Here is a 26,347-nt window from a genome sequence, read left to right as displayed (position 1 = left end):
TAGGAGTGACAGAAGTTCTGTGAAAGGCACTGTGGGACTGTGGAAGGCACAGCTTGAGGGCAGGAGTGTTATTTGCTGTCTCTCCTGGACATCTTTCTTCACTCAGACCTCTGCTCCCTACAGTGCAGCCATGAGGAACACTGGCAGCTGCACCTATGGGCACATGTTCCCCAGCCACTACCAGTGATGGTGAACCATTTAGAGCTTCCAGTAGGAACAAACAGCCTGCTGGGACCTGCGTGCCACTGGTTCACCACCACTGTCTAGACCTTGACTTTGCTGTTCTTTCTCTCAGGAAAACCCTTCCAAGAACCTCACTGTGTAAATCCTATTTGTCTACAGGAACCAGGACTTAGCTTCTTTGATTTCCCAAAGTGGGCATGGAGTGTCCCCTCTCCCAGCAGGGGCTGATGTGCCTTGGCCCTGGGTCTCTGCCAAGGAAAGAGTACCCCCAGAAAGGTTTAGATAAGATCTGACCCATAAAAGCCAGGCATGGTGGTGCACACCTGTACTCCCAGCACCACAGCACTGGGAGGCTGAGGCAGGAGGACTGCTGTGAGTTTGAAGCCAGCCTGGAACATAGTAAGACTCTTTCAACAACAACAACAACAACAAAAAAGATCTGACACACAAATGCTGAATGGTGAAGGTCAAAGAGCCCAGAAGCTGTTTCCAGCCCTGACTCATCGGGTGAGGGAGTTCAGCAAATCACACCCTTGCAGACCTCAGTTATCCCCATCTTGTAATCTTGGGGTGAGAGTGGAGTCCCATTACATCAGTGGCTGTTACCTTTTGGGGATCATAGGGCTTAAAATTCCGGGAAAGCTATGCACAATTTCTGCAGCAGAATGCTTGTCTGTACATCATGTAGGGGCTCCAGCAGCTGCTAGGCTGGGACCTCCATACTAATGAAGAGATCACTCCAGTGCCCCCCCCCCCTTTTGCTCCAACCTCTTGCAGTCCACAAGAGCTAGGCAGAATCAAGGGTCCCAAAAGGGCCTGTACCCCTGCGGGAAGCCTCTGTAGCATTCTCCGGAGGTCTCGCTGCACGAGACAACTTCCCGGTGCACGAAACCCCAGGACTCTGGAGAAAGAGGGACTCACCGTTGCACCTGTCCACCCCATTCAAAATGAGAACAGGAAAATCGGGGCTGAGTGGGGCAGGGACTTACCTAAGGTCACACCACGAGCCGGGGCCTGGAGAGCCGGCTTCCTGCACCCCGCCCTGATGGACGCACCGAACCTCTAAGGCGGTGGCTGAGCTCCGGGCTTGGCCCTCAAGGCGCGAGGTGGGTGGAGGTGGGGAGCCTGCGCGGCCGGGAGCCGGGGAGCTGCGGAGCCGGGCCGGGGAGGGGCTGCAGTTTGCTGAGAGTCCCGCCGGGGTCCGCCCACCGCGCAGCAGCTGCTGCAGTCCAAGGTAATCTCAGCTGGCCGGGACTGGACGGGCGAGGGCAGCTGCGGCCGCGCGGGCGGAGTTGGGGGCGCAGCGCGGGGCTCCGGCTGCTGGCGCCTATCGCCCCGGAATGCCCGCGCGGCAGAGTGGGGTGCGGCCGCCAGCCTTGCAACCCGAGCTGCTACCCCTGGTTAAAAATACCCCCTGCCCTGCTCTCCCCTCCCCCACCTGCCCTTCTGTCGCGGCCCCGCCGCCCCACCTCGGCAGGCACTGGCCCCTCCCCGGGGACAGCCCTGCCTTAGGCGAATTTGTCCTCGCGAACTGGCCCCGGGCCTGCCGAGGGAGGGGCGGGGAGACACCATGAGTAAGAGATAGTCAAAGCCTTGCAGGAGAGATAAGGGAGAGTCAGGGAAGCGGGTTAGGAGCCGGGGAGAAAAACGGAGGAGGGACGAGGGCGGAGGGAGAGGCGGGGAAGAGTGCTCTTCCTGGTTGGGCCCAGTCCTGAGCTGTTACACGGGAAGTCAGCGGAGGGGACATCAGTGACGCCCCAACCTCCCCTCCCCTAGGTAAGAAGCCGGGTGGGCGGGCCGCGCGTCTTGGATCCCCGCCACTGCTTCCGGGCTGGGGGGCTGCCCGAGATCGGCCCCTGCTCTGGACTCTTTCCGTGTCCAAGGAGTGGTGGGTGCTCCGGTTCCAGCCTGGGCTCAGCTCTGTCCCTAGGCGCTGGGCTGGGCCCTGGCAACTCCGATCTCCAAGTAGGGAACGGGGCGCTGGGGAGAGGGGCTCTTTTTGTCTAGGGTTTCAGTCTAAGCCGGAGAAAGGAATCCGTAAACTAGGAGTTTGGCTAATTTGGGGAGGGGTTAACAAGAGGGCCAATAGGGTCAGAGACCTTCTCTACCCTCCCCCTCCATCTTTCTTGTTCCCTAGTTCAGGAAGAGCTCCACCCTATGCACCTGGCTGCGGGCTGACCACAGAGTTGCCGGCCGGATTCTGGGAGTGAGGGGAAGGAGTGGTGGTGGTCAGAATACCTGGGAACTGGGAGGCCCTTTCCTGGATTCTGGAAGCCCAGAGCCCTTAGCTCTGTGAGGAAGGAAGAAAGGAAGGGAGGATAGGGCAGAAGAGAATCGTTAGCGGGCAGGAGCTGGGTTCTAGTTTTGGTAAGGTTCCCTGCAGACCCACCTGGCCCACAGGATGGCGGAGGAGTTCATCACGCCCGTTTACTGCACCGGGGTGTCAGCCCAAGTGCAGAAGCAACGGGCCAAGGATCTAGGCCTGGGGCGCCACGAGAACGCCATCAAGTACCTGGGCCAGGATTATGAGCAGCTTCGGGCTCGATGCCTACAGAGTGGAACCCTCTTCCGAGATGACGCCTTTCCTGCTGTGCCCCAAAGCCTGGGCTATAAAGAGCTCGGTCCCAATTCCTCCAAGACCTATGGCATCAAGTGGAAGCGCCCAATGGTGAGAGGGACCACCATGAGTGGGACTCCGCTCACACTGATCGTGGGTGGGCATTGGGGTCTGCGTGGCTGGTAGCCAGTTTTTAGGAGAGACTGGCGCAGGGACAGGACTCTGGGTCTTGCAGGAGCTGTTGTCAAACCCCCAGTTCATCGTGGATGGAGCCACACGCACAGACATCTGCCAGGGAGCACTAGGTAGGCCCCTAGGGGTGGGGTTCTGGATGCTTTTTCCACTACAGTTCCCCATTCCCACTCCTCTGGGCTCTGCCCCAGCCCCTCCCTCCTGCAAGCCCCAACAGGCTTTGGCTATCAGCACCAGGGGCTGGTTTGCCCAGTTCCTGGATTTTGTCTGTAAACTGAGAGACATTTGAGGCCCCCCCCCCCCGGTACCACTACAGTACCCACAAATGCACACACACACAAAGCAGAGCCATACAGCAGGCTTGACTTGGGTCTTTTCCATTCCAGGGGACTGCTGGCTTTTGGCTGCCATTGCCTCCCTCACTCTGAATGATACCCTTCTTCACCGAGTGGTTCCCCATGGCCAGAGCTTCCAGGATGGCTATGTTGGCATCTTCCACTTTCAGGTGAAGGGCCCAGCCCCTTGGGAGGAGGGGTAGCAGGCAGTGGAGGAAATGTGGAAGGAGGCCCCAGTACTCTGAACTTAGGGTGACAGGCCACACCCTGCAGGGGGAGCCCTCCCTCTGGCAGGTATTAGCCCTCACCATTACCCCTCCAGTCATGTGTGAGATAGCTGGGCAGGTATTTCTGCTGGCAGTGTTCCTGGGTGGTTGTGAGTATCAGGCAGAAAGTGGAGGAGTAGAAAGACTTCTGTGTTATATCCTGTGGGACAAATTCTTTTTCTCACACGGGCCTTAAGTTTCTTTCTCTAGAGAAGGCATATTCTGCTGGGAAAACATGACCATTCTCCACTTGTCAGTTCTGCCATCTCCCAGCTTATGAGCTCTGGCAGCCTCTGACAGTCTGACAGAAAAGAAAGACTCAGGAGTAAGTGTGTTTGCACCAATTCCTCCTGACATTTGCGACAGGGCCCATTTTTCCAAGTCATACAAAGGAATTCTCAATAAGCTGGGCTTGGGAGGGACACAGTCCAGCACCCTTAGTTGGGAGCCATCTGCCCTGATGGTCCCAGCCATCCAGAAGGACTCTACCGTAGATGTCCCATCCTCCTGCCTAGCCAGGAAGCCCTACCATGCTATCCTTGGCCTTGCGCAAGGACGACGACGGCCCACTGCGGCAACCACCAGCTATATTAGCGCAGGGCCACACCTGCCCCGCTCTATTCCACAGGGGCGTGACCTTCCACCCCCTTTCTCCTCCTCCTTCGCTCAGCCTTCCAATCAGTTCCTCCCTGGCTTCTGATTGGCCCTTTCAATATCCCTTCCCCCTTATACCCCAGATCCTCGGACCCTCTTGCCCTACTTCTAGCCTTGTTCTTGGCGGGCCTGGGCTTGGGTCGCTGGCTATCTTCTGGCTTCAGGCACCCTGGGCCTGAGCCACACCCCGGCTACTGCCCTGGGAAACCTGCCGCCAGACATCTCTAAGCAAATCTCAGGATTGCAGGAAACCAGCCCCACCTGTCTTGTAGAAGGATCTAGGTAGGACATATTCCTTTTACATCTGTTTACGTATATCCGTGTGTAGTAATATACAGTGAATAAACACTGGAAAATTTTATTACAGTAAAAGAAACATTGCAATTAATCCCCCTTCCAAGATACACACACATCCCATTCTTGTTAGCTCTGGCTGAAATACTGGGAGACTTTTTTCAGGCGTGTCTTTAATTATGCTGTCGTAGCTGTCTCAGTGTCCTGAATCCGTTCAAAATGTCTTCCTTGCCTGCTCATTTTCACTTTGGAGAGGAGCCAGAGTTGTACAGTGCCAGAGCCAGTGAATGAGGTAGATGAGGATGCACCAGTGTTTTTAGGAGCCGGTCTTCCCTTTGGACAATACAAGGCAGAGAGATGCCCTGGCAAGAGGATACCCAGAACTGCATTTTACATTCACCGTGCGCATTTAGTCACCCTGCGCATGTCCCTGTGTGTGTGTGTGTGTGTGTGTGTGTGTGTGTGTGTGTTCATTTACTCCTACATGCATGCCTCTATACCCAGCCCTGGAAAGGGAGTGGAAAGTTAGGGACAGGGCCTGCCTGGCCAGATCTCAGTTGAGTTCAATTGCCAATACCAAAACAAAACAAAACAAAACAAAACAAACCACACACACACACTATTGACCACTTTATTTATTTATTTTATTGGGGAATCTTGGTCTTTTTGAGATAGGATTTCACTGTGTAGTTCAGGCTGGCCTTAAACTCACCTTGTAGTCCAGACTGGCCTCAAAGTCACAGCAATCCTGCCTCAGCCTCCTGAATGCTGGGATTACAAGTATGCGCCATCACGCCCAGCTGTTATCCACTTCAGTGGGAAGGAACTGAGGGGTTCAGAGCAGATAACTTATCCAGGACCTGCTATCTACATATACTTCCTTCCGTGTCTGCAGGGGTGTGTTCCAGGACCCCATGGATGCTCAAGTCCTTTACATACAAACTGTGGTATTTGCATATAATTTTCACACACCCTCTGCATCTTCCAGTACTCTTGGCATCTCCAAATGACTTATAACTAATACAACATGGATGCTATTTAAATATTGTATTTATTATGCTGTATTGATTGGGAATAATGACAAGAAAATACTGATGCTTTGGGGGTGGGGTTGGTACTGGGACTCCAGCCTAGGGCCTGGCACTTAGCTAGCCAAGTGCTGTGCCACTGAGCTGCGTCCACAGCATTTTTTATTGTTTTTCAATTTTTATTTTAAGACAGAGTCTTGCTAAGTTGTCTAGGCTTTGTACCTCAGTCATCTGAATAGCTGAGATTGCAGGTGTACCACTGTGCCACGCAGGGCCAAGACCGGGGTTGCTACTGAGGATTGAACCCAGCGTCCTTGCACTAAGCTGTGTCACCAGCCTCCCCACCTTTTAGAGACAGGATTCTCCTAAGGGGCTGAGCTGTCCAAGCTGGGCTTGAACTCACAGTCCTCCCGTCTCAGCCTTGCCAAGTGCTGGTTTTATAGGTGTGTACTTATGGCTGGCTCTCAGCACTTACTTTTTTGAGTCAGTGTCTCACTAAGTTGCCCAGACAAGATGAGCTTATTATCCTCCTGCTTCAGCCTTCCAAAGTGTTGGGTTTACAAGATGTGTACCACTGTGCTTGGCTCAGATGCATCTTTAAAAATATAGTAGTGTTTTCTTTTTCTTTTTCTTTTTCTTTTTTTTTGCAGAACTGGGGATTGAACTCAGGCCCTTGTGCTTGCCAGGCAAGCGCTTATTCTACTGAGCCATCTCCCTGGCCACTTAGTGTTTTCATAGAATGGGGGACTCTGTGGTTGAATCAGCTGGTTAAATCTATGGTTGTGGAACCTGTAGATGGCTGACTATATGGCTATATAGTTGTATCTAGTATATGTCAAATATATATATATATATATATATATATATATATATATATGTTATATGTGTCTTTAGAATATGTGGCCTAGAATCATGCATCTACCATGCTTCCCCAAAGTAAGACCTAACTATAAAATAAGCACTCTTGAAAATTGGAGATCAAAACTGCCAGCCCCAATCGGCCTACCCTGGCCTTACCTGCCTTACAGCATAGCCACTGAGCAAGAGAGCAGTAATGGTAGGAAAGGGAAGGATAGGCTCACTGAGGCTGGCATTTGTTTGTTTTGTTTTGGTTTGGAGACTGGGTCTCCATGTAGTTCAGGCTTCCCTTGAACTTACTGTGCAGCCTAGTTTCACCTCAAACTCAAGTCAGTCCTTCTGCCTTCACTTCCCTAATGCTGAGATTATAGGTGTGTGCCATGATGCTCAGCTGGGCTAGTATTTTTTTTAAAGGTATTATTTATAACTTTTAGAAATTTTTTAAAATTTATTTATTTGGTACAGGGTCTTGCTACGTAGCTCAGACTTGTAATTATCCTCCTGTCTCAGCTTCCCTAGTGTTGGTATTACAGGTGTGCGCCATCACATCTGAGATTCCGGAACTGGCATGGCATGCAGTACTGGGGATCGAACTCTGGTCCTTGCGCTTGCCAGACAGGCACTTAGACCACTGAGCTAACTACCCAGCCCTGGGCTGGCAGTTTTGATCTCTAGTTTCCAAGGCTGATTATTTGTTAGCTAAGCCTTATTTTTAGGGTAAGAGGGTAGTAAGCGGCAGAGCTGAAGGAGGCACTTGGGTCTGGGGGATCCCAAAGCAGGTGGTCACTGTGCCCTTCCCCCACAGCTGTGGCAGTTTGGGGAATGGGTGGATGTGGTTGTGGATGACCTGCTGCCCACCAAGGACGGGAAGCTGGTGTTTGTGCATTCTGCCGAAGGCACTGAGTTCTGGAGTGCTCTGCTTGAGAAGGCCTATGCCAAGTGAGTAGTGACCTAGGCAACAGCTTCCACCTCCACCCCCCAGGGCTGGGAACTCCTGACCCTCTTACCAGGTCCTACTCGATGCCACAGTGCTGACATAGGCTGCCCACAGGGTGAATGGCAGCTACGAGGCCCTGTCAGGAGGCAGCACCTCGGAAGGCTTTGAGGACTTCACAGGTGGAGTCACCGAGTGGTATGAGCTTCGCAAGGCACCCAGTGACCTCTACCAAATCATCCTCAAGGCGCTGGAGCGGGGCTCCCTGCTGGGCTGCTCCATTGACGTGAGTGTACCCAGCTTGTCACTCATGCCCTGCCTCTGGCACCCAGCCTGGGATGCAGCAGTTCCCTGTCCCTATTCATGCTCTGCTCACTGCAGCATGTCCATGTCCAATGTCATTCCTGTCCCTCCTTCCACTCCATCCCCTAAACATCAGGTCTAGACTCCCCCAGACTTGTGCTCCTGACTCCTCACCACTCCTGTGTTCTCCCTCTATACCCTCCTTGGGCCTAACCCTACTCCTCTCCTTCCTCACCTGGCTCCATCCCATTGTTTCCATTCTTCCCTGTAGTACTGTTCCTCTTGGGACACATGCATGGCTGTATATGTGCGTATGCACATGTTTAGGCCTCTGTTAACCAGTAACACTCAATGGGACGCCCATGCCTAGACACCCCCCTGTGGCAATGTTGATGAGTACCTAGGATCCTCCAGAGCTGAGGAACTGCGTGAGAACAGAGAAGATAGGAGCGGGGTCCTCGTCTGCCACTCCCAATAGCTACTATATGTGCAGGGACATTGCCTTAGATCCAGCAGGGCTTCACATTGGTGTCTTTCTGCAGATCTCCAGCGTCTTGGACATGGAGGCAGTCACTTTCAAGAAGTTGGTGAAGGGCCATGCGTACTCTGTGACTGGGGCCAAGCAGGTACTTCCCTGGGTGGGGCCTGCCCTGCAGGGTAAGTCCTGCTTCCTGTCCCATCCTGACCTTCCTGGCTCCTGACCAGGGCTGTGGGAGATGCCTGCTCCCCCTCTGACCTCCTGTAGCACTTGCTTCTCCCTGGGGACGCCCATTCCAAGGTGCTTATGAAGCTTACCTGATTTCCTGTGGCTCAGATGTATGGCCGCCTCTCTGGCTGTACATTCCTTGAGGACAGCCTTCTTGGCATGTGGATGGGTGTAGGTTATGGGGTGTGGGGAGAGGTGTGAGAGGCGGGCCAGGGAGGGCTGTCAAAGTTTGTGCCAGATACTGGCACTGACAGGCACTCTGGGGAACAGGTGAACTACCAGGGACAGATGGTGAACCTGATCCGGATGCGGAATCCCTGGGGGGAGGTGGAGTGGACAGGTGCCTGGAGTGACAGGTGAGGGGCAAGTAGGGATGACCTGCGGAGGCCTGGGGAGGCTCTTAGTTGCCCTTGGTGGTTGTACCTGAGGCTCTGTCCCACAGGGTGGATTTGGGGTTGGACAAAGGGGCCCATCTTAGGGCACCTCCCTGACAAATCATAAGTTGCATGGGGCCTAGTCAGCCTGGGATGTGGCCAGAGGTCCACTGCCCAGAACTGGACTTGGAGGCTCCCCTGAGAAAAGCCCTCCTAAAGGGGCTCATGAACACAGGCCAGAGTAGACAGGGCCTGGGGACTGTGGACAGACAGGTCGGTGCCCATGAGCCTTGGCAGTGCCCTGCTCCCCACAGCTCTTCCGAGTGGAACTACGTGGACCCATACGCACGGGAGCAGCTGCGGGTGAAGATGGAAGACGGAGAGTTCTGGTGAGGAGCCCTGTGCCAGCCTGGCTGCCTTGGCCCCCATGGCCACATGGCTGGGCCTGTGGCTCACCCCTGCCCTGACCCCAGGATGTCCTTCCGGGACTTCTTGCGCGAGTTCACCCGCCTGGAGATCTGCAACCTGACGCCCGACGCACTTAAGAGCCGGACTCTCCGCAACTGGAACACCACGCTGTATGAGGGCACCTGGCGGCGAGGGAGCACCGCGGGTGGCTGCCGCAACTACCCGGGTGAGGAGCAGGCGTGGGCCATAAGCCTCAGGTTCCGACTGTCACTTAGAGATGGTTGTACTTGTTAGCCCCTGGAGTTTGCTCTGCAGAGTTAAATATGAACTGTTAAAGCCAACACTTTCCCAGTCTTCATCTCCGTCTTGTTCTCTTTCCTTATCCAGGTTAGGTTAGGATCTTTGTGTGTGTGGAGGGGGTGGTGGTGGTATAAGCCTTGGGAATTGAACCCAAGACTTTTGCTCTGAGTTGCATTCCTATCCTTTTTTATTACTATTACTATTACTATTATTTATTTATTTATTTATTTATTTATTTATTTTTGGCAGAACCAGGGATTGAACTCAGGCCATTCCACTTGCCAGGGAAGTGCTTATTCTACTGAGCCATCTTCCCAGCCCCTGTCCTTTTTTATTTTGAGGCAGGATCTTGCTAAGTCACTAAATTGCCTAGGCTGGGTTTGAACTTGTGATCTTCCTGCCTCAGGCGCCCCGAATGCTGAAATCACAGGCATCCAGCACTACCCTCACCATTTTGATTGTATTCCCCTCAAGCATTCAGTTTCCTGGCCTCTTTTTCGTCAGGTCCTCCATCCAGCATAACCGCAGTCCAGGCTGAGCCCAGCTCTTCACTGGCTCCGAGTCACTGAGTGTGGCTGGAGAGAAATAATACAAACACCAAGTTTTCTCTGTGTGGTGGCAGCCTCAAACCTCAAATGAGCTCTTCGCAGCCTGTTGGGTGGCACACAACTGTAATCCCAGCACTCTGGGAGGCTGATCAGGAGGATGACAAGTTTGGGCTTAACATGGCAGCTTAAGCAACTTGGCAACTGGGCAAGACCTGGTCTTTTTTTTTTGTTTGTTTTTGTTTTGTTTTAGGGAAGGGTCTACAGGGTGTTCAAGGTCTCACTACCAGATCAGACTTTTTAGTGATCTGCCTGTTTACAGCCTCCCAAGAACTGGGATTATAGGTGTACGCCATCAGTTGCCATCTCAGTGTGCCCCAGGAGGTGGGTAGGGCCAGCATGGCAGGTCCAGGGATCGAACCCCCGGCCCCTGCACCTGCTTGTAGGCCCTTTAATCCGCTGAGCTATTTGGCCAGCCCTCTAGAGCTGGCCTTAAAAAACAAAACAAAAAAACCCTGGAGCTAGCAGGGAGCACTCTGCAACTATGCATGGTCCTCAGCCCTTCTGCTGTGGGTGAGCACTGTCCCCGCACTCAGCTTCTTTCCTTCGTTGCTGTCATCTGCAGTCTTGGCTTCTACCCCATTGTGAAAGACCTCTTCTGCTCCAAGCCCAGCTCCTTTTGTTTGGTATTTTGATGGTCTTCCCAAGCTGCCCAGGCAGGGCTTGAGCTCCATCCTTGGTCTCTGCCAGACACCTCCTCCCAGTCCACATACCAACCTTGGCTGCCTCTAGTCCACCTGTGTGCACCTTGCCCATCCTTGCTGCCACCTGCCTGGGACTTAGGCAGAACTGTTCTCACTTCTGGGAACCCACTGTGCTCCGGAGCCCATCCTCCCTGTCCCCCAAAAGCATTGTGTTCCTTCATCCCTCACCTCTCACTCCTGTGTCATTATGGAAAATCTCCAGTCTAAGAACATAGTGACCCTCTCTTGACTCAGCCTCCCCACCCTGGCTTCTGCTTCCTTTGAAAGCAAAACTGCTCAGGAGTTGCCACCCTGCACTTTTTTTCTGGACAGCTTTGGCTTTGCCAAATATACTGCCTGTCCTGTGACCTCTAGCAGTTTTTTTTTTTTTTGGTACCTGGAATTGAACTCAGGACCTTGCACTTGTCAGGCAGGTGCTTATGCCACTGAGCTCTCTCCCCCGGCCCTAGCCGTTCTGCTCAGAAGTGTTTTCCCTTGCACCATGCCCTATGCTATGACTGAGGAGGCTGCTGTCCTACAGCTCCAGCTCCATCGTGTACTTGCCACATCTTGGCTCATTTTTTTTTAATTTTTTTTTTTTTTTTTTTTTTTTTTGTATTAAGTACAAGGTCTACAGGATCTCACTATGTAGATCAGACTCTAGTGATTCTCCTGTTTTCAGCCTCCCAAGCCCTGGGACTACAGGTGCGTGCCACCACACCCAGTCTCAATCACCATCTCAGCACGCCTAGGGGACGGGCACGGGTACGGGGTGCCAGGGATCGAACCCTGGCCACTGAACTGTGCCTAAGCAGGTGCTTTAGTCTGCTGAGCTATCTGTCCAGCTCTTTGATTCATTTTTCTGTATCTTGGTCTTTTCTTCTGCCAAGGGTAAATTTGAGTTGGGTGTGGTGGCACAAACCTATAATCCTAGCACTCAGGGAGGCTGAGATAGGAGGATTGCTGTGAGTTCAAACCCAGTGTGGGCTACATAGCAAGACTCTATCTCAAAAAAAGGAAGAAAATAAATAAAAAAGCACAGTCATTTATCTTGTAAAGGAGAAATAGCTCAGCTGCCTAAGGGCCTGTCTGGAAAGCTCAAGGTCTTGAGTTCCATCCCCAGAACAGAAAAAAACAAAACAAAACAAACAAAAACAATAGTTCAGGGAGCACTTAACTTGTAAAGTCCTTGGAGGAAGCCCTGCTATTGGACAGGACAAATTCCTTCTTGAAGAGCTGCTTAGCTCTTCTTGTCTCTTTGTTTTTACATGTGAATTGTAGAATAGGTTTTTTAGATCTTGCAGAATAACATTTTGAGGCCAGAGGTGCAGCTCAGTGATAGAGCACTTGCCTAGCATGCACGAGGCACGGGGTTTGATCCCTGGTCCTGCAAAAACAAATAAATGAAGGAAAATACATAAGTTGTTCTGAGACCTTAATTTGGAGTTTATTAATTAACTATTGCCATTTTGAGAATCCTTGTCTCAGGTTGTGCATCGATCTTTATGTATGTGATCTTTATAATATCTTTCAACAGAGTCTTACAAATTTCATTACCAAGAATTCAAGCTCATGTTGAGATTTATTCCTGGACATGCTCTCATTTTATCACTACTATAACAGTATCCCTTATCTCAAATGCCTGTTACTACAGGGCTGGGGAAATAGCTCAGCAGCGTAAACACCAGCCTAGTAAGCACCAGGTCCTGAGTTTGAACCTGGTTAACAAACAAAAAACTCCTGTGAAAATCAAATGCATGTTACTAGAAATGAAGGGAATTTGGATATTTGCAGATTTTTAAATACTTATAATGAGATATCTTGGGGGTGGGACCGAGTTGAACCATGGAATTCATTTATGTGTCATGTCTGTCTGCACAGCCTGAATGTAACTTTATACAACAGTTTCAGTATACCTGCTATTGTTTTGTACTAAGGATTGAGGCTAGGGCTTTCACACTGAGCTACATCCTTATTTATTTATTTGGAGATAGGGTCAGAATGTCAGTCACTTAAGTTGCCCACTCTGGGCTCAAACCCTATAGTCCTCCTCTTGCCTCAGCCTCCCAGAATGGATATTATTACTTTTAGTGCTGAGTCTTTTTTTTTTTTTTTTAGAACCGGGGATTGAACTCAGGCCCTTGCGCTTGCCAGGCAAGCACTTATTCTACTGAGCCATTTCCCTGGCCCTGGATGTTATTACTTTTATTTTATTTTATTTTTTATTTTATTTATTTGTGTGTGTGTGTGTGTGTGTGTGTGTGTGTGTGTGTGTGGCCAGCTCAGCCCACCAGGGGGCGGGGCTGGCTGGCATGTGGTGCTGGGGGATTGAACCGCGGTCCCTGTGCTTTGCTAAGCTTGTTCTAAGTCGGTGCTTTAGACCACTGAGCCATCTCACCAGTTCTGGATGTTATTACTTTTACACAACAGATTTTACATCCAAGTTCATGAGTGAGATTTCCCTGTTACTTTGTTTTCTCTCACTAACCACACTGGTATTGCTGCTACATTTTTCAAATATCATCTCTCTTTCTGTTTTCTAGAAGGGTTTGCCTAAGGATATGTAGGAAGGATATGTTGCCTCAGTGTTTGGTAAAACTTGTCCATAAAGCTGTCAGGCCTGTTTTTTAATGTGAAGATGAAAGTTCAACAATGAATAATGGTTATCAGATTGTTCCTATTTTCTTCCTTCTTGAGCCTTTTAAGAAATTTCTTATGTTGTGCATAGCTTTGTTTTATTTGAAACTGAGCTAAGTATTACTGAACTATGGTTGAGCCTATTTTTATGAGTTATATTTTCTAAGAATTTTTCCTTTTCTTCTGTCTGTTTTCAGAGTTTCTAAAACAGTTATACCATGTATTCTGTTATGCCTCATTTTATTTGTTTTGGGGCATTTGGGGGGAGGGTTGAGACATGATCTCTCTATGTAGTTTAGGGGCTTCAAAGTCATAGGGATGGAGCCAGGGAGATAGCTCAGCAGAATAAGCACAAGCACAAGGGCCTGAGTTCAATCCCTGGTTCCACATTTAAAAAAAAAAAAAAAAAAAAGTCATAGGGATCCTCCTGCCTAAGCCTCCTGAGTGTTGGGAATACAGGCAAACATCACCACTCCTGGCTTTATGCCTGGTTTATAATAATGTTCTCTCTTTATATAGGATGTTTGTGACAGTTTTCTGTATTTTATAAACTCTGTGAAGTTTGCCAATATTAATCTTTATAAAGAAATGATTTTTGACATTGGAAGTTCTTTCTGTAGTATTTTTCCTGTCATCAGTTTGCTTTTTGTTCATTATCTTGTTTCATCTAGCTTCTTTGGGTTGATTGATTGATTGATTGATTGATTGATTTAGTTTTGTGTTATGAGACAGGCTCTCAGTATGTAATTCAGGCTGGCGTTGAATTCACTTTGTAGCCCAGGCTGGCTTTGAACTCAGCCTCTTTTTTTTTTTTTTTTTTTGCATTTAGTACAGGGGATACAGGGTCTCACTACATAGATTGTACTCACAGTGATCCTCCTGTTTTCAGCCTCCCAAATGCTGGATTACAGGCACAAGCGACTATGCACAGTCTCAATCGCTGTCTCAGCCTGCCCTGGGGGTGGGGCCAGCACAGTATGAACTCAGCCTCCTGAGTGCTGAGATTACAGTAGTACACCACCATGTCTGGCTTTTGTTTGTTTTGTCTCTTTGAGACAGGGCCTTACTGTGCAGTTCAGGCTAGCCTTGAGCACACTTTTGTAGCCTGGGCTAGTCTCAAGTTTGCAGTAATCCTCCTGTCTCAGCCTCCTGAGTGCTAGGATTATAGGTGTGTGCCACTGTGTCCAGTCCATGCCTGGCTTTTGAATTTATTTTGTGTCATCCTCGTCTTCTTCTTCCTCCTCCTCCTCCTCCTCCTCCTCTTCCTCCTCCTCTTCCTCTTCCTCTTCCTTTTCCTTTTCTTCTTTTTTCTTCTCCTCCTCCTCCTCCTCCTCCTCCTCTTCTTCTTTTTTGCTTTTTGAGAGAGGGTCTTGTTATGTAGTACAGGTTGGCTTTGAACTCACTATGTAGCCTAGGCTGGTCTTGAACTTGCAGGGGTCCCCTTGCCTCAGCCTCCTGAGCACCGAGATTACAGATGTGTTCCACTACACCTGGCTATCTCATATGTTTACTGTTCTCCCAAACAATACAAAGACTTTGGGGTGGGGTGGGGAAACAAGACCTTAGAATATGTAGGTTGGATTGCTTTTCCCTTTAATATGCTTATATAAACTGGTATTTTAATTCTAAACAAGTTTTTTTCTTTTGTTTTGTTTTGGTGGAACTGGGGATTGAACTCAGACCCTTGTGTTTGCCAGGCAAGTGCTTATTCTACTGAGCTATCTCCCTGGCCTGGTTTTTGTCCTAAATTGAACACCACCATGATCATCATTTGAGTTAGCTACTGTGCGTGTGGTAGTTTTGCTTACCACTCTCAGACCATTCACCTGAACTTACTTTCCACCTGCCTGGATTACAGCCTTGTGTACTTCTTTTAGCAAGGGTGTATGGGGATAAACTTTCTTAGGTTTGTCTAAAGTGCCTTTATACCATGCTTAGCCTTGATTGTTCTCTGGATATTGAATTTGGATTAACGTTATTTTCAGCCCATTGAACATTCATTCATTCATTCATTCATTCATTTGCAACAAGGTCTCACTAAGTTTCTCAGACTGCACTTGAGCTCAGAATCCTCCCATCTCAGCCTTCTGAGCAGTGAGAATTACATGTGCATACCACCATGCCTAATTTAAGCTTATTTTTAATGTGATACTCTACAATTTTACCATGCTTTGTTGAGATATGGATTTCTTTCCATTCTGCTTTGGATTTGTTGAACATCCTGGGTCTAAATTACTATCTTTCAACAATGCTAGAAATTTTTTAGCCATCATCTGTTAAAATATTTCCTGAGGGCTGGAGATGTAGTCTAGTGGTAGAGTGCTTGCCTAGCAGGCACAAGGCCCAGCACTGTACATACACAAATGTGTGTATGCACACACGCACGCACGCACGCACACAGCGTCCTTCCTATTCTATTTTCTTAGAATTCTAGTTAAGTGAAAGCTGGACCCTTCCACTCAATATTCTTCTCTCTTGTTTCTTTTTCCATCTTTCAATCTCTCTCCCTGTCTCCTTGTGGGAGCTGCACCTCTTATCCTAGAGGCTGATGTGTGGGAGTTCTCTGAGTTCTCGGCTAATTTAAGTTCTTCCAGAATGTTTCTGGCAGCCACCTGGGACACTCACCCTTTTGGAGACTAAATTTGTCGCGTAAGATTTCCTTGACTTCATGGGCAGCAGGAATTAAAGCAACAAGCGTACCTGCAAGGTGGCCAGTGGACTTGTTTTTCTTTCTTCCTTGCTGGCTGGAGGTTCTCATGGCTTACAGGTTATGGAATCTGCTGTTGGATGCTCCGCCTCAGGTTGCACGTGGCCTGCATCCTCTGCTGTGGGCTCCAGGGCTTGATGGGCTATGCATGACTCACCTTGCAGGGCCACTTGTTTCCATTTTCTAAAAAACACCTTTATCAAGATTTAAGTGACATAGTATCTAACTCACCTATTTAAGGTGCGCGATGATCCATCAGCAGTTAGTATATCCACAGACCTGCACACCTTCCGCACGCATGTCAATGTTAGGGTGTTTCGTTATCCTCCCCCCACCACTGCACTGTCATGCCCCAGCCCCACTGGGACCACGGATCTCCATCCTGTCTCTCATTCAGGATATTTTGTACAAATGGAATTATACAGTATGTGGCCCTTGGTGGCTGGTTTCTTTCAATTAGTATGTTTGCAAGGTCCATCCATGTTGTAGTTTGTATGTGTGTTGTTGTTGTTGTTGTTGTTGTTTTCTTCCTGGTACTAGGGATTGAACTCAGGACCTTATGCTTGCCAGGTAGGCACTTAAACCACTGAGCTATATCCCCAGCCCTGTATGAGTGTTTGGTTCCTTTATTTGTACTTGATATGGGGACTGAACCCAGGATCTTTGCACTGAGCTACACCTCTAGCCTTGTTTTTTATATTGAGACAAGTTCTTAGTAAGCCACTCAGTTATCCAAGCTGAGCTTGAACTTGTGGGGGGGGGAGTTTTGTTGTTGTTGTTGTTTTTTGTTTTGCAGTACTGAGGATTGAACTCAGGACCTTGTGCTTGCCAAGCAAGCGCTTATTCTACTGAGTATCTCCCCCGCCCCTGAGCTTGAACTTGTGATCGTCTCACCTCGGCCTCCCAGCGCCCAGCCTGATTCCTTTTGATTGTCAGATAATATTCCATTTCTTAGACACACCTTGTTTTTCGCTCATCAGTTGATAGTTAAGTGCTTGTCTCTTCTGTTGGCTGTCCTAAGAACACTGCTCTGAGTGGCCTTGTACCAGCTTCCTGCGGCCATATTCACTCTACAGCATCTACCGAGGAGCACAGTTAGGGCTCAGATAGTAGCCCTGTGTCCAGCCTTTTAAGATGCTACCAGACCGAGGGCCAGGGAGATAGCTCAGTAGAATAAGTGCTTGCAGGCTCTGAGTTTAATCCCAGTACCACTAAAAAACAAACAAACAAACAAACAAACAAACAAGATGCTACCAGACCATTGTCTAAAGCAAGTGTGCCACTTTTTTGTTCCACTGGCAAGTGTGTAAGGTCCTGATTTCTCCACATCCTCAAGGACACCTCTTATGATCTGTTGTCTAATTGTAAATTTGGGAGGGAAGTTTACTGCGGCTTTTAGTACCTTTATTTTATTTTATTTTATTTTATTTTATTTTATTTTATTTTATTTTATTTTGAGACAGTGTTGTCCTGTGTAGCCCAGGCTGTCCTCAAAATCAGAGATCCTCCTGCCCCAGCTTCCTGCACATTAGGATTACAGGAGTGCAGCACCATGCTTGGTATTGGTACTTTTAAAAAGGAGTTTTAAGGAGATATAAATGAAGGACAATTTTGTATCTGTATATACAGAATAGTTAGGATAGATATATAGCCACTTTCTTTTAATTCAATAAGAAGAAAGATTTGTACTAATAGTGTTTGGACAGGATATCAGATCGGCATCTTGAGCTATGAATGACTACTACAAAGACAACAATATGCAATGAATTAATTGTTGTAACTCCCCTACCACCCTGTTTTGAAACTGTCTCATTGCAATTTTTTTCTCAATAAAATTAATAAAATAAATAAATTTTAAAAAGGAGTGTTGTAGGTTGGACATGGTGGCACACAGCTGTAATTCTAGCACTCAGGAGGCCGAGGGAGAAGAATCACTATGAGTTTGAGGCCAGCCTGAATTGCACAGTAAGACTTTGTCTCAAAAAGATAAGTGAGGAGCCGGGGAGATAGCTCAGTAGAATATAGTGCTTGCCTGGCAAGCACAAGGTCCTGAGTTCAATCCCTGGTTCTGCAAAAAAAAAAAAAAAAAAGATAAGTGAATAAATAAATAAAGAGAAGTTTTGTGTATTCTATTCAGCACTTGATTATTTTTAGTAAAAGTGTTATTCAGTCAGCTAAATTACCAATCTGCCTGAAATGCAAGTCCCTATCATCCTTTATTGGTTCTCTGTGGGCTCCTGTTAGACCACACACACACACACACACACACACACACACACACACACGTGTGCGCACACTTGCCCACTCTCTCTGGTTTTTTTTTTTTCTTCTTTGCCTTCTTCCCTCTTCCTCTGTCCTCTTCTTCCCTTCTGTCCTGGAGGTTGAACCCAGTGCTTCTGCACTGAATTATACCCTTGTCCCTTTTTAATTTTTTTGTCTTTTTGACACAGGGCATTGCCTTACAGTTCAGGATGGCCTTGAGCTCATTTTGTAGCCAATGCTGGTCTCAAACTTGAAACAATCCTCTCCTGCCTCAGCCTCCCAAGTGCTGAGATTACAGGTGTGCCTGCCACACCCAACATCACTTTTTTATTTTTTACTTTAATATTTTAAGACTTTATTTTAAGTCTTGCTAAGTTGCCCAGGCAGGGCTCAAACTTTCTGCCTTCCTGGCTCCTCCTAGAGTCCTGCACCCCCACACCTGGCTTCTCTCGTCTTTTTCTGATCACTTCCTTAGACCAAGCCCTGCTCTCTTTTCTTTGCAATTATTCTGTAAATATATAAATGACCCCATGTGCTTGGACCTGCCCCTCTGTCCCTGTCACCTGGCACACAGTGTTCACTTAACGTTTGCCCAGTGAATGACTGGATTTGAAGTCCCCGAGTGAGGCTGGTATTGAAGACCTCTGTGTCCTGCTGGCCCCTGATCCTGGCTTCCTCTCCTCCTGCAGCCACCTTCTGGGTGAACCCCCAGTTCAAGATCCGGTTGGAGGAAGTAGATGACGAAGATGACTTCGGGAGTCGGGAGTCTGGCTGCAGCTTTGTGCTCGCTCTCATGCAGAAGCACCGTCGCCGCGAGCGCCGCTACGGCCGCGACATGGAAACCATCGGCTTCGCGGTGTACGAGGTGAGGCGCAGCAAGCTCCGCTAGGGGGCACCCGAGGCCGCGGGTCACACCTAAGGCTGGCCTGACGCGAGACAGGAGGCAAGACCGGAGGCGTGCAAGGTGGACAGGGACCTAAAATTGACCTTGACCGTCCTGGATTTCACCTTCACCTGTAGAGGGCGGCACGCTGCTCTCTAGAAGAGAGAGCTGGTTTGACAGCTCCTGGGGCCAGACTTTGGCTCAGAAAAAGTGGGCAAGTGGACCTTCCTGGGGCATGGGAGAGCCCCCTGCCTTGCAGGGTGTGAGCCCGGGCTGCTGAGGAGGGCAGCAGCAGGGGTTATCCCTCTGACTTGTGCCCTGCACCTGTTCGGCCTCCTAAGCTCTGCTCAAGAAGGGGACAGAAATCGCCAGATCTTCCCAACCTCTGGGGTGAAGTCCAGTCACAGTCTCTGCTCATCCCAGACCTCTGGCAGCGTGGTGTGGGCCTCTAATGTCCCTCGACTTTTACTACAATTCCTTGGCCATCCTGGTAGCTTTTCTAAAGGCCAGGCTGCCAGGGAGATGGCTCAGTAGAATAAGCACTTGCCTGGCAAGCACAAGGGCCTGAGTTCAATCCCCAGTTCCGCCAAAAAAATGAATAAAAAATAAAGGCCAGGCTGGTCCAGACACAGACACTCTCCCTGTCTGTCCCCTTTGGCCCCAGACCTGGGACCCTGCCTCCTGTCTCCTCAGCCCCACCCTGCAGGCTGAGAACTCGGGCTCTCTGCCCCAGGACACACATCTCTCCCTTTCTGTCTTGCAGCTCCCTCGAGAGGTAGGTGTGGCTCCAGCTCGCTTGGATTTACCTGAGAGAGAATCCACTCAGCCTCGTGTGGCCCAGCAGGGCAGCACAGTAGCAAGCACATCCCCAAGTAAAGCGCTGAGACATCGCCTCGTGTTACTACCTGGAAAGTCCTTTTCCCAAGGTTGTTGCGTGGGCCGAGCTCTCACTGTTCTCCTGACCTCTTGAGCAGGTAGCAAGGAGGGCTGGCTTTGAACCCTGGTCCTCAGAGCCCTACCCAGATGTGCACACACAGCACTTCCCTTGTCTTACTGTTTCTACCCAGTAAGTTCAGCCCCGGTCTGCCTGAGATAGAATGTCACTTACATGGCATGAGAGTGTTCCAGCGAGGCTTATTCATGCTTAGCTGCTCAGAGCCTCCACCCTCTGTGATGAGGGAGCAGATGAGGAAACTGAGGCATAGTGATTTGTCAGGGTCACATGGGCAGCCAGGGCTTGGAGGCTGAGGCCAGGGCAAGGCAGCTCCCAAGAGTGGGCCAAGTGGGTGCTGCAGCCCTGCCCCCTCCTCCTTCCCGCCAGCTGGAGGGCCAGCCAGCTGTGCACTTGAAACGTGACTTCTTCCTGGCCAACTCGTCCCGGGCACGCTCAGAACAGTTCATCAACCTGCGGGAGGTCAGCACCCGCTTCCGCCTGCCACCTGGGGAGTATGTGGTGGTGCCATCCACCTTCGAGCCCAACAAGGAGGGTGATTTCGTGCTTCGATTCTTCTCAGAGAAGAGCGCTGGCACCCAGTGAGTCACAGATTCCCCCTTCCTTTCCTTCCTTCCCCCACCCCCAGCTTCTTCCTCCTGACCAGCCCCTCTGCCTCCCCTTTCTGCAGGGAGCTGGATGACCAGGTCCAGGCCAACCTCCCAGACGAGGTGCGTGTTCCACTCCCCCAGCCACCAGCCCTTTCCTGCTTCCCTCACCCCTGGGTGTCCTGCAACTTTGGACTTCAGCTAGCAGGACCAATGCCCTCCTGCCAAGTTCCTGTGGTTTGTGCTGGCCCTGTGACAAAAGGACACGGTCTCCAGTCACTCATCTGTGATGGGTCTGAGTATCTTATTTCCTGCCCATGACAGCCCTTTATGGGTCCTGTCCCTGTGTCCCCTCTGAATAGGAAACAGTTTCAAGAGGGTGGGGAACCTGCTCAAGGGTGTGCAGCAAGGACCCAAATATTTACCTTTCACACTGAGCTAAACTGCAGCAGAAGTCCTGGGCAGAGGTTCCCAGAGTAAGGCTCAGAAGGGAAGTGAATGTGGCCCACAAGTATCTCTGCCCTCCCTCAGCAGCTGTCCCTGCAGGTGGGCTCAGGGCACCCCTTACCTGTTCCTTCCCTTCTCCACCTAGCAAGTGCTCTCAGAAGAAGAGATCGATGAGACCTTCAAAGCCCTCTTCAGGCAGCTGGCAGGAGAGGTAGGCTGAGGCCTGAGGGTTGCTGGTGGTGGGGGTGGCCTTTCCCAGGGCTGGTACCATCCTTACTCTTTCCCCAGGACCTGGAGATTAGCGTCAGGGAGCTACAGACTATCCTGAACAGGATCATCAGCAAACGTGAGGGTCCCCATGCGGCTGCTCAACACACCCTGTCCTGGCCCATTTCTTTTTTTTTTTTTTTATAATATCATTTTTTTTATTTATTTGAGAGAGAGAGAGAGAGAGAGAGAGAGAGAGAGAGAGAGAGAGAGAGAGAGTGGTGTGTGTGTGTGTGTGGCCAGCTCAGCCCACCAGGGGGCGGGGCTGGCTGGCATGTGGTGCTGGGGGATTGAACCGCGGTCCCCGATGCTTTAGCTAAGCTTGTTCTAAGTAGGTGCTTTAGACCACTGAGCCATCTCTCCAGCCCCTGTCCTGGCCCATTTCTGCACACTGTCAGAATCCAGGCTTTTGGGCCCGAGCCCCACTCCTCAGTCTGTGGGACTAGGGCTGCCCACCGCTGCCTTTCAGAGCCCAGCTTAGCACATGTCCATCTCAGACTCTTCCTGCTCCTGCTGTGCCCTGTTCCTACCTGGGCTCTGGGTCCTTGCAGGCCTGGGATGGTCTGCAGGTTCATGGTGGAGCTGGCCACCAGCAGCTTAGTGCCAAGGGAATGGCTGCCTTTTCCTGGAGACAGCTGCCCCTTCCCACCAGGCCAAGTGGCTTGAGAAGCAGGGTGTGACTAGGTGGACCGGAAGTGGACCAGCCTGCCCCGAGTTTTGTGTGCTTTGCTGCCTTCAGCACCTGTCCTGTTCATGGTCTTCTGTCCATGAGGAAGTCCTGCTTTTCCTTGGAGTCTGCAGCAAAGGCTGCCTGTCCATCTGTCTGCCCAATTTCTTGCACTTCTGTTGTCCTCTGGCTTCATTTTACTCTGGGCCAATCATTGGGTGCCAGTGTGGCCACTGGGACACCAGCCCACCCACTAAATTACTTCACACTCCTTTTTGACCATGAGTCTGCCCCCCTTGCTCTTCGAGACTCGACCCACAAGCAGGACCGTGACCTGCTGTCCAGCCTCCCAGCAAGAGACAGGTGCAGGAGGCTCACCGGGTTGACCTCCAGAACTGGTGTTTTATAGACAAAGACCTGCGGACCAAAGGCTTCAGCCTGGAGTCGTGCCGCAGCATGGTGAACCTCATGGACGTATCCTTCCTTCTGCTTTGTCTCCTGATGCTGAGGGCTAGGGAAAGGCACTACTGACTGGGTAGACTGTCTCTAGAACAAAGCCAAGAAAGGGACCAAGCTGGGGGCATGAGGTTGTACATGTGCCCCTTGCAAATTTTTAAGGCATCCTCCAGTTAATTGAGGGGAAAACTGAGGTACAGGCCTTATGGCAAAACTAGGGTCCTCCACTGACCCTGAAGCTTGGTGCTGTTTCCCCCTCCCCCCGACACACACCCTTTTGCACCCAGTTCTGAGAGCATAACTAACTTTTGGGGCGGCTGCACATGGTACTTGCTACTCCCTCAGCACTGACAGCTGTCCTGCTTTCCCTGTGGCCAGTGTTCCTCTTCCTCAGTTGTCCCCTCCCACAGGCCTGGTCTAAGGTGCTGAGTTTCTTTCTTAATGACTGCTCAGCGTGATGGCAATGGGAAGCTGGGCCTAGTAGAATTCAACATCCTGTGGAACCGAATCCGGAATTATCTGGTGGGTGGTCCCAGCTGGTGGCATGGCCTTGGTCCCACAGGGCTGGGCCAGGCTGCAGGCCCCTGGCAGGCTGTGTGGACCAGGCGACTGCCTTGACTTGGCCTCTGCCCGACCCACCCTTAGCAGCTCTAGGGTGGGGTGGGGGCAGGTGAGCTTTGACACTCAGCCTGGCCTCACCCTCTGCCCCCATCCCAGGCCATCTTCCGAAAGTTTGACCTGGATAAGTCAGGCAGCATGAGTGCCTATGAGATGCGGATGGCCATTGAGTCTGCAGGTGAGACCCAAGGGCTAAGGGCACCAGTGGGGCCCAGAGCACATGGCACCATTGTTCCTGTCCCCAGGCTGCTTCCTGCAGTGGTCCATGGCAGTGGCTGCCCACAGCCCTTGCCCCTTGGCTGGGGGTGATGTGAGGCTGATCTGAGCCAAGTGCTGTGTCAGCGTCTTCCCTTCCCTCCTCCCTGTGACCCGATGAGGACAGGTCCTTCACAGTCCCCCTGTGCACGCAGGAGCCATGAGGCTCTGAGAGGGAGAGCTGCCCAGCTCCGGCTGCTCAGCCGGGGAGGGACAAGGAAGGTGTCTGCTGCTAGTGAAAGAGGTGGCGGCCTCCACTGTGCTGTCCTTTTCAGGACAAGGTAGAATGTGGGGAGCAGACCCAGCCAGGCCCCTGGGCCCTCGGTGCCGGCTCTTAGCCCCGGCTGGACTTGGGCTGGCGCTTCCTCTGGGACTGGTCTTCACTTGCCTGGCTCCTCACTGCTCCTGCCCTGCCCAGGAGGTGTCCTTTGAGCTCTGCTGGACTTGTCCTCCCTGTCCCCTTACTCATCCTTCCACCTAGGCTTCAAGCTCAACAAGAAGCTGTATGAGCTCATTATCACCCGGTACTCCGAACCTGACCTGGCCGTCGACTTTGACAACTTTGTGTGCTGCCTGGTGCGGCTGGAAACCATGTTCCGTGAGTGTCCTTGACTGGCTCCATCCTTGTGTCCCAGTTGCCGGTGGGAATGGCAGAGGGACAAATGACAGTGCAGACAGTGGGGTTCGGGAGGGCTCTGTGCTTGGTCTCCTGAGCTGGAGGAAGTCCTCTGAGTCACCTTTCAGCTTAAGTGGTGACAGCTTAGCGGGTAGTGGGAAGGTGTGGGGGGACACATGAGTGTCCCAGTGAGTTCCCAGTCCCATGCCATTTTCTCTCCAATGTACAGGGTTCTTTAAAACTCTGGATACGGATCTGGATGGAGTAGTCACCTTCGACCTGTTAAAGGTGAGACTCTGAGTGAGGGGAATTGGCAGTCTTCTCCTGAGGGGAGAGGGGAAGTCTCCACAGGAGCCATCAGCCAAGTCTCCTGAGAATAGAGGAGGGAAGAAAGCAGCTTCCCTGTGAAGCTCCCTCGGAGGGCAGGGATGGCAGCTTCTGAGCTTGGGTGGGCCCTGGGCTCAGGGTCCAGGTAAAGGGGGAGACTGAGTCAGCCAAGTCTGCTGCTGCCCCACCCACTGATTTGTCCTCTCTGCAGTGGTTACAGCTGACCATGTTTGCATGAAGAGGAGGCTTGGTGCTCCCTGCTGCTCCTCTCCTTTCCTCGGCTTCCTGCCAGGCTACGCCAGCTGCAAGTGCCTTCCTGGGAGCAGGAAGGCACCCTTATCCTCCTGTCCCTTCTCCCAGCCACCACTGTTCACTTTCTCTGGGCGAAGCTGTGGGGTCTTCCCTGTCCCCTGCCCCACCCCCCATTGCCAAGCCTGAAAGGCAGCTTTGCCCTTATTCCTGCCTCAGGGCAGGCTGAAGCCCCCGAAGCCAGCATCCTGATGTGACCCTTCCCCTTACTCCAGAAGCTGCCCCACCTGGAGTCACCTGCATACTTTATAACCACTAGCTGCACAGTCTGCAGTCAGGGTGCACAGTCTGCCATCCACGCGTGTGAGCCCTTCCCCCCGGAGAGTCCCCCGGGGCCAGGATCACCTGTGCCTTCCTGGGCAGAAGCCAAAGCCCCCTCCCTGTCCTGCAGCCCATCTCTGTAGCCCTGCATGCCTGCCAGGTGCTGCCCACCTGGGGGTGGTTGGGCCTTCCTTGCTCCTCTCCTTTTTTATATTGGTGACTTTAATGGGGACTCTTCAGGAACTGGTTATGGGGTACCAGAGGCACTGAGTGTGAGGCGGGAAGATCCCGTGTTTCTTTGCAGAGGAACCCTACAAAATAAAGGAAAAAGCCCCACATCTGTCTCTTGAGTGTGATTCTCCCAGACTTGCTGTTGTCGCTTGACCTGGGGCTCAGTTTGTGGTCTCACACCCCCCTGGCCTGGGAATTTGGGAGGATTGGGCACAGGGACAGGGACTCAAAACTGAGGGCCTTGTGCCCTGGCTGGTCCTATGCATCCTGAGGCCTGGAAGCTCGACCTCTGCCTTCCTTTCACACATCTGCCAAGGGAAGGCTCAGGCTGAAACCCAAGCCCCTACTTAGCACACACCTGGCCCCCCACAGGTTCCCAGAGCACAGAGCCTCCTTTAGGCCCTGCAGTGGGGGTGGGGGCTGTCCCTGTGACCTTGACACCTGCTGCTTACATAAGCTGATCAGCCCCTCTGGGAGCTCTGCTGCTCCTAGTGGAGATAAGGGTGGGCTCAGTAAAGGCAGAGGAGATGGGGCTGCTCACCTGGATGGGCGGGATGGAAGTGGAGGCCCCTTGGCTGAGCCCCAGACTGCCTGACTCCAGTCTCAGCCATCATGAGTTTGCATTTTTGGCTGCATCACCAGCCCAGTGGGAGCACTTAGCCAGGACTGGGTTGTGAGGGTTAGGGGAGGTGGGGGTGTTTGCCACCCCCTCTGTCCTGCCTCAGGTATTCCTTGGATGGAGATGCAGGTCTGGAACACTTAGGGCTTCACCACTGGAGAATCTAATCTGAGAATGTCTATTTGGACATTTTTAAAGGATTTATTTCCCAAGTGTCACCTGGGCAGGCAAGTTCCTGTCTCCTAGAGTGGGAGAAGGATGAACCACCATGATCACTGGCACCCCCTTGTTATTTTGACCCCTGGCCCCTCAGGACTCCAGCTGCAGATTGGAGTCTGGTGGCAGTGTGCCCCACTCACTGTGCCGAGGCCAGAATGAGGTTCTCCATGGCCTCCAGAGGAGAGGGAAGAGGGTGGTGCTGCAGTCACTGCCAGGGTCCTTCATCGAGGGCCTGCAGATATGGGTGTGGGCTGTGAAGTGGAACCCTGCGCTTTTGTAACTGAGATGGAGATGGTGAGATGAGGGGAAAGGATCTAGGGGAGGGAGCCCTGCATGTACAGCTTCCT

General features: G+C 51.2%; 1 protein-coding gene across 4 annotated transcripts; it reads left to right on the top strand.

The window, feature by feature from the left end:
- The first annotated feature begins 1,248 nt into the window (after nucleotides 1–1,248).
- On the top strand, nucleotides 1,249–25,267 carry Capn1 (calpain 1). 4 transcript variants are annotated; one of them, XM_023710524.1, is made up of 22 exons: nucleotides 1,249–1,289; nucleotides 2,584–2,851; nucleotides 2,976–3,045; nucleotides 3,319–3,437; nucleotides 7,173–7,306; nucleotides 7,419–7,587; nucleotides 8,147–8,230; nucleotides 8,581–8,666; nucleotides 8,999–9,073; nucleotides 9,158–9,318; nucleotides 18,976–19,151; nucleotides 19,933–19,944; nucleotides 20,491–20,702; nucleotides 20,792–20,831; nucleotides 21,301–21,366; nucleotides 21,444–21,501; nucleotides 22,499–22,563; nucleotides 22,999–23,067; nucleotides 23,263–23,341; nucleotides 23,900–24,016; nucleotides 24,264–24,322; nucleotides 24,573–25,267. In XM_023710524.1, the coding sequence occupies exons 2-22, from the start codon at nucleotides 2,585–2,587 to the stop codon at nucleotides 24,597–24,599; spliced, it is 2,145 nt and encodes a 714-aa protein (XP_023566292.1). In that variant the 5' UTR covers nucleotides 1,249–1,289; nucleotide 2,584; the 3' UTR covers nucleotides 24,600–25,267. The 4 variants fall into 4 exon arrangements, with proteins under 4 accessions (XP_023566292.1, XP_023566290.1, XP_004627309.1 ...); XM_023710522.1 differs by lacking the exon at nucleotides 1,249–1,289 and adding an exon at nucleotides 1,307–1,417; XM_004627252.2 differs by lacking the exon at nucleotides 1,249–1,289 and adding an exon at nucleotides 1,674–1,959.
- The last annotated feature ends 1,080 nt before the right edge of the window (nucleotides 25,268–26,347 follow it).

The sequence above is a fragment of the Octodon degus genome, unplaced genomic scaffold (assembly GCF_000260255.1).
Source record: "Octodon degus isolate 3935 unplaced genomic scaffold, OctDeg1.0 scaffold00018, whole genome shotgun sequence".
Lineage (NCBI taxonomy): Eukaryota > Metazoa > Chordata > Mammalia > Rodentia > Octodontidae > Octodon > Octodon degus.
The sequence above is the reverse complement of the archived record's forward strand: the minus strand, read 5'-3'. Positions and strand labels throughout refer to the sequence as shown.

What these genes read in the sequence shown, in the direction of transcription:
- Capn1 (XM_023710524.1), top strand. Translation starts at nt 2,585, where the DNA reads ATGGCGGAGGAGTTCATCACGCCCGTTTACTGCACCGGGGTGTCAGCC. An exon ending in CTGTGACTGGGGCCAAGCAG is followed by an intron (nt 8,231 to 8,580) that starts GTACTTCCCTGG and finishes TCTGGGGAACAG; the next exon opens with GTGAACTACCAGGGACAGAT. An exon ending in ACCGAATCCGGAATTATCTG is followed by an intron (nt 23,068 to 23,262) that starts GTGGGTGGTCCC and finishes CCCCCATCCCAG; the next exon opens with GCCATCTTCCGAAAGTTTGA.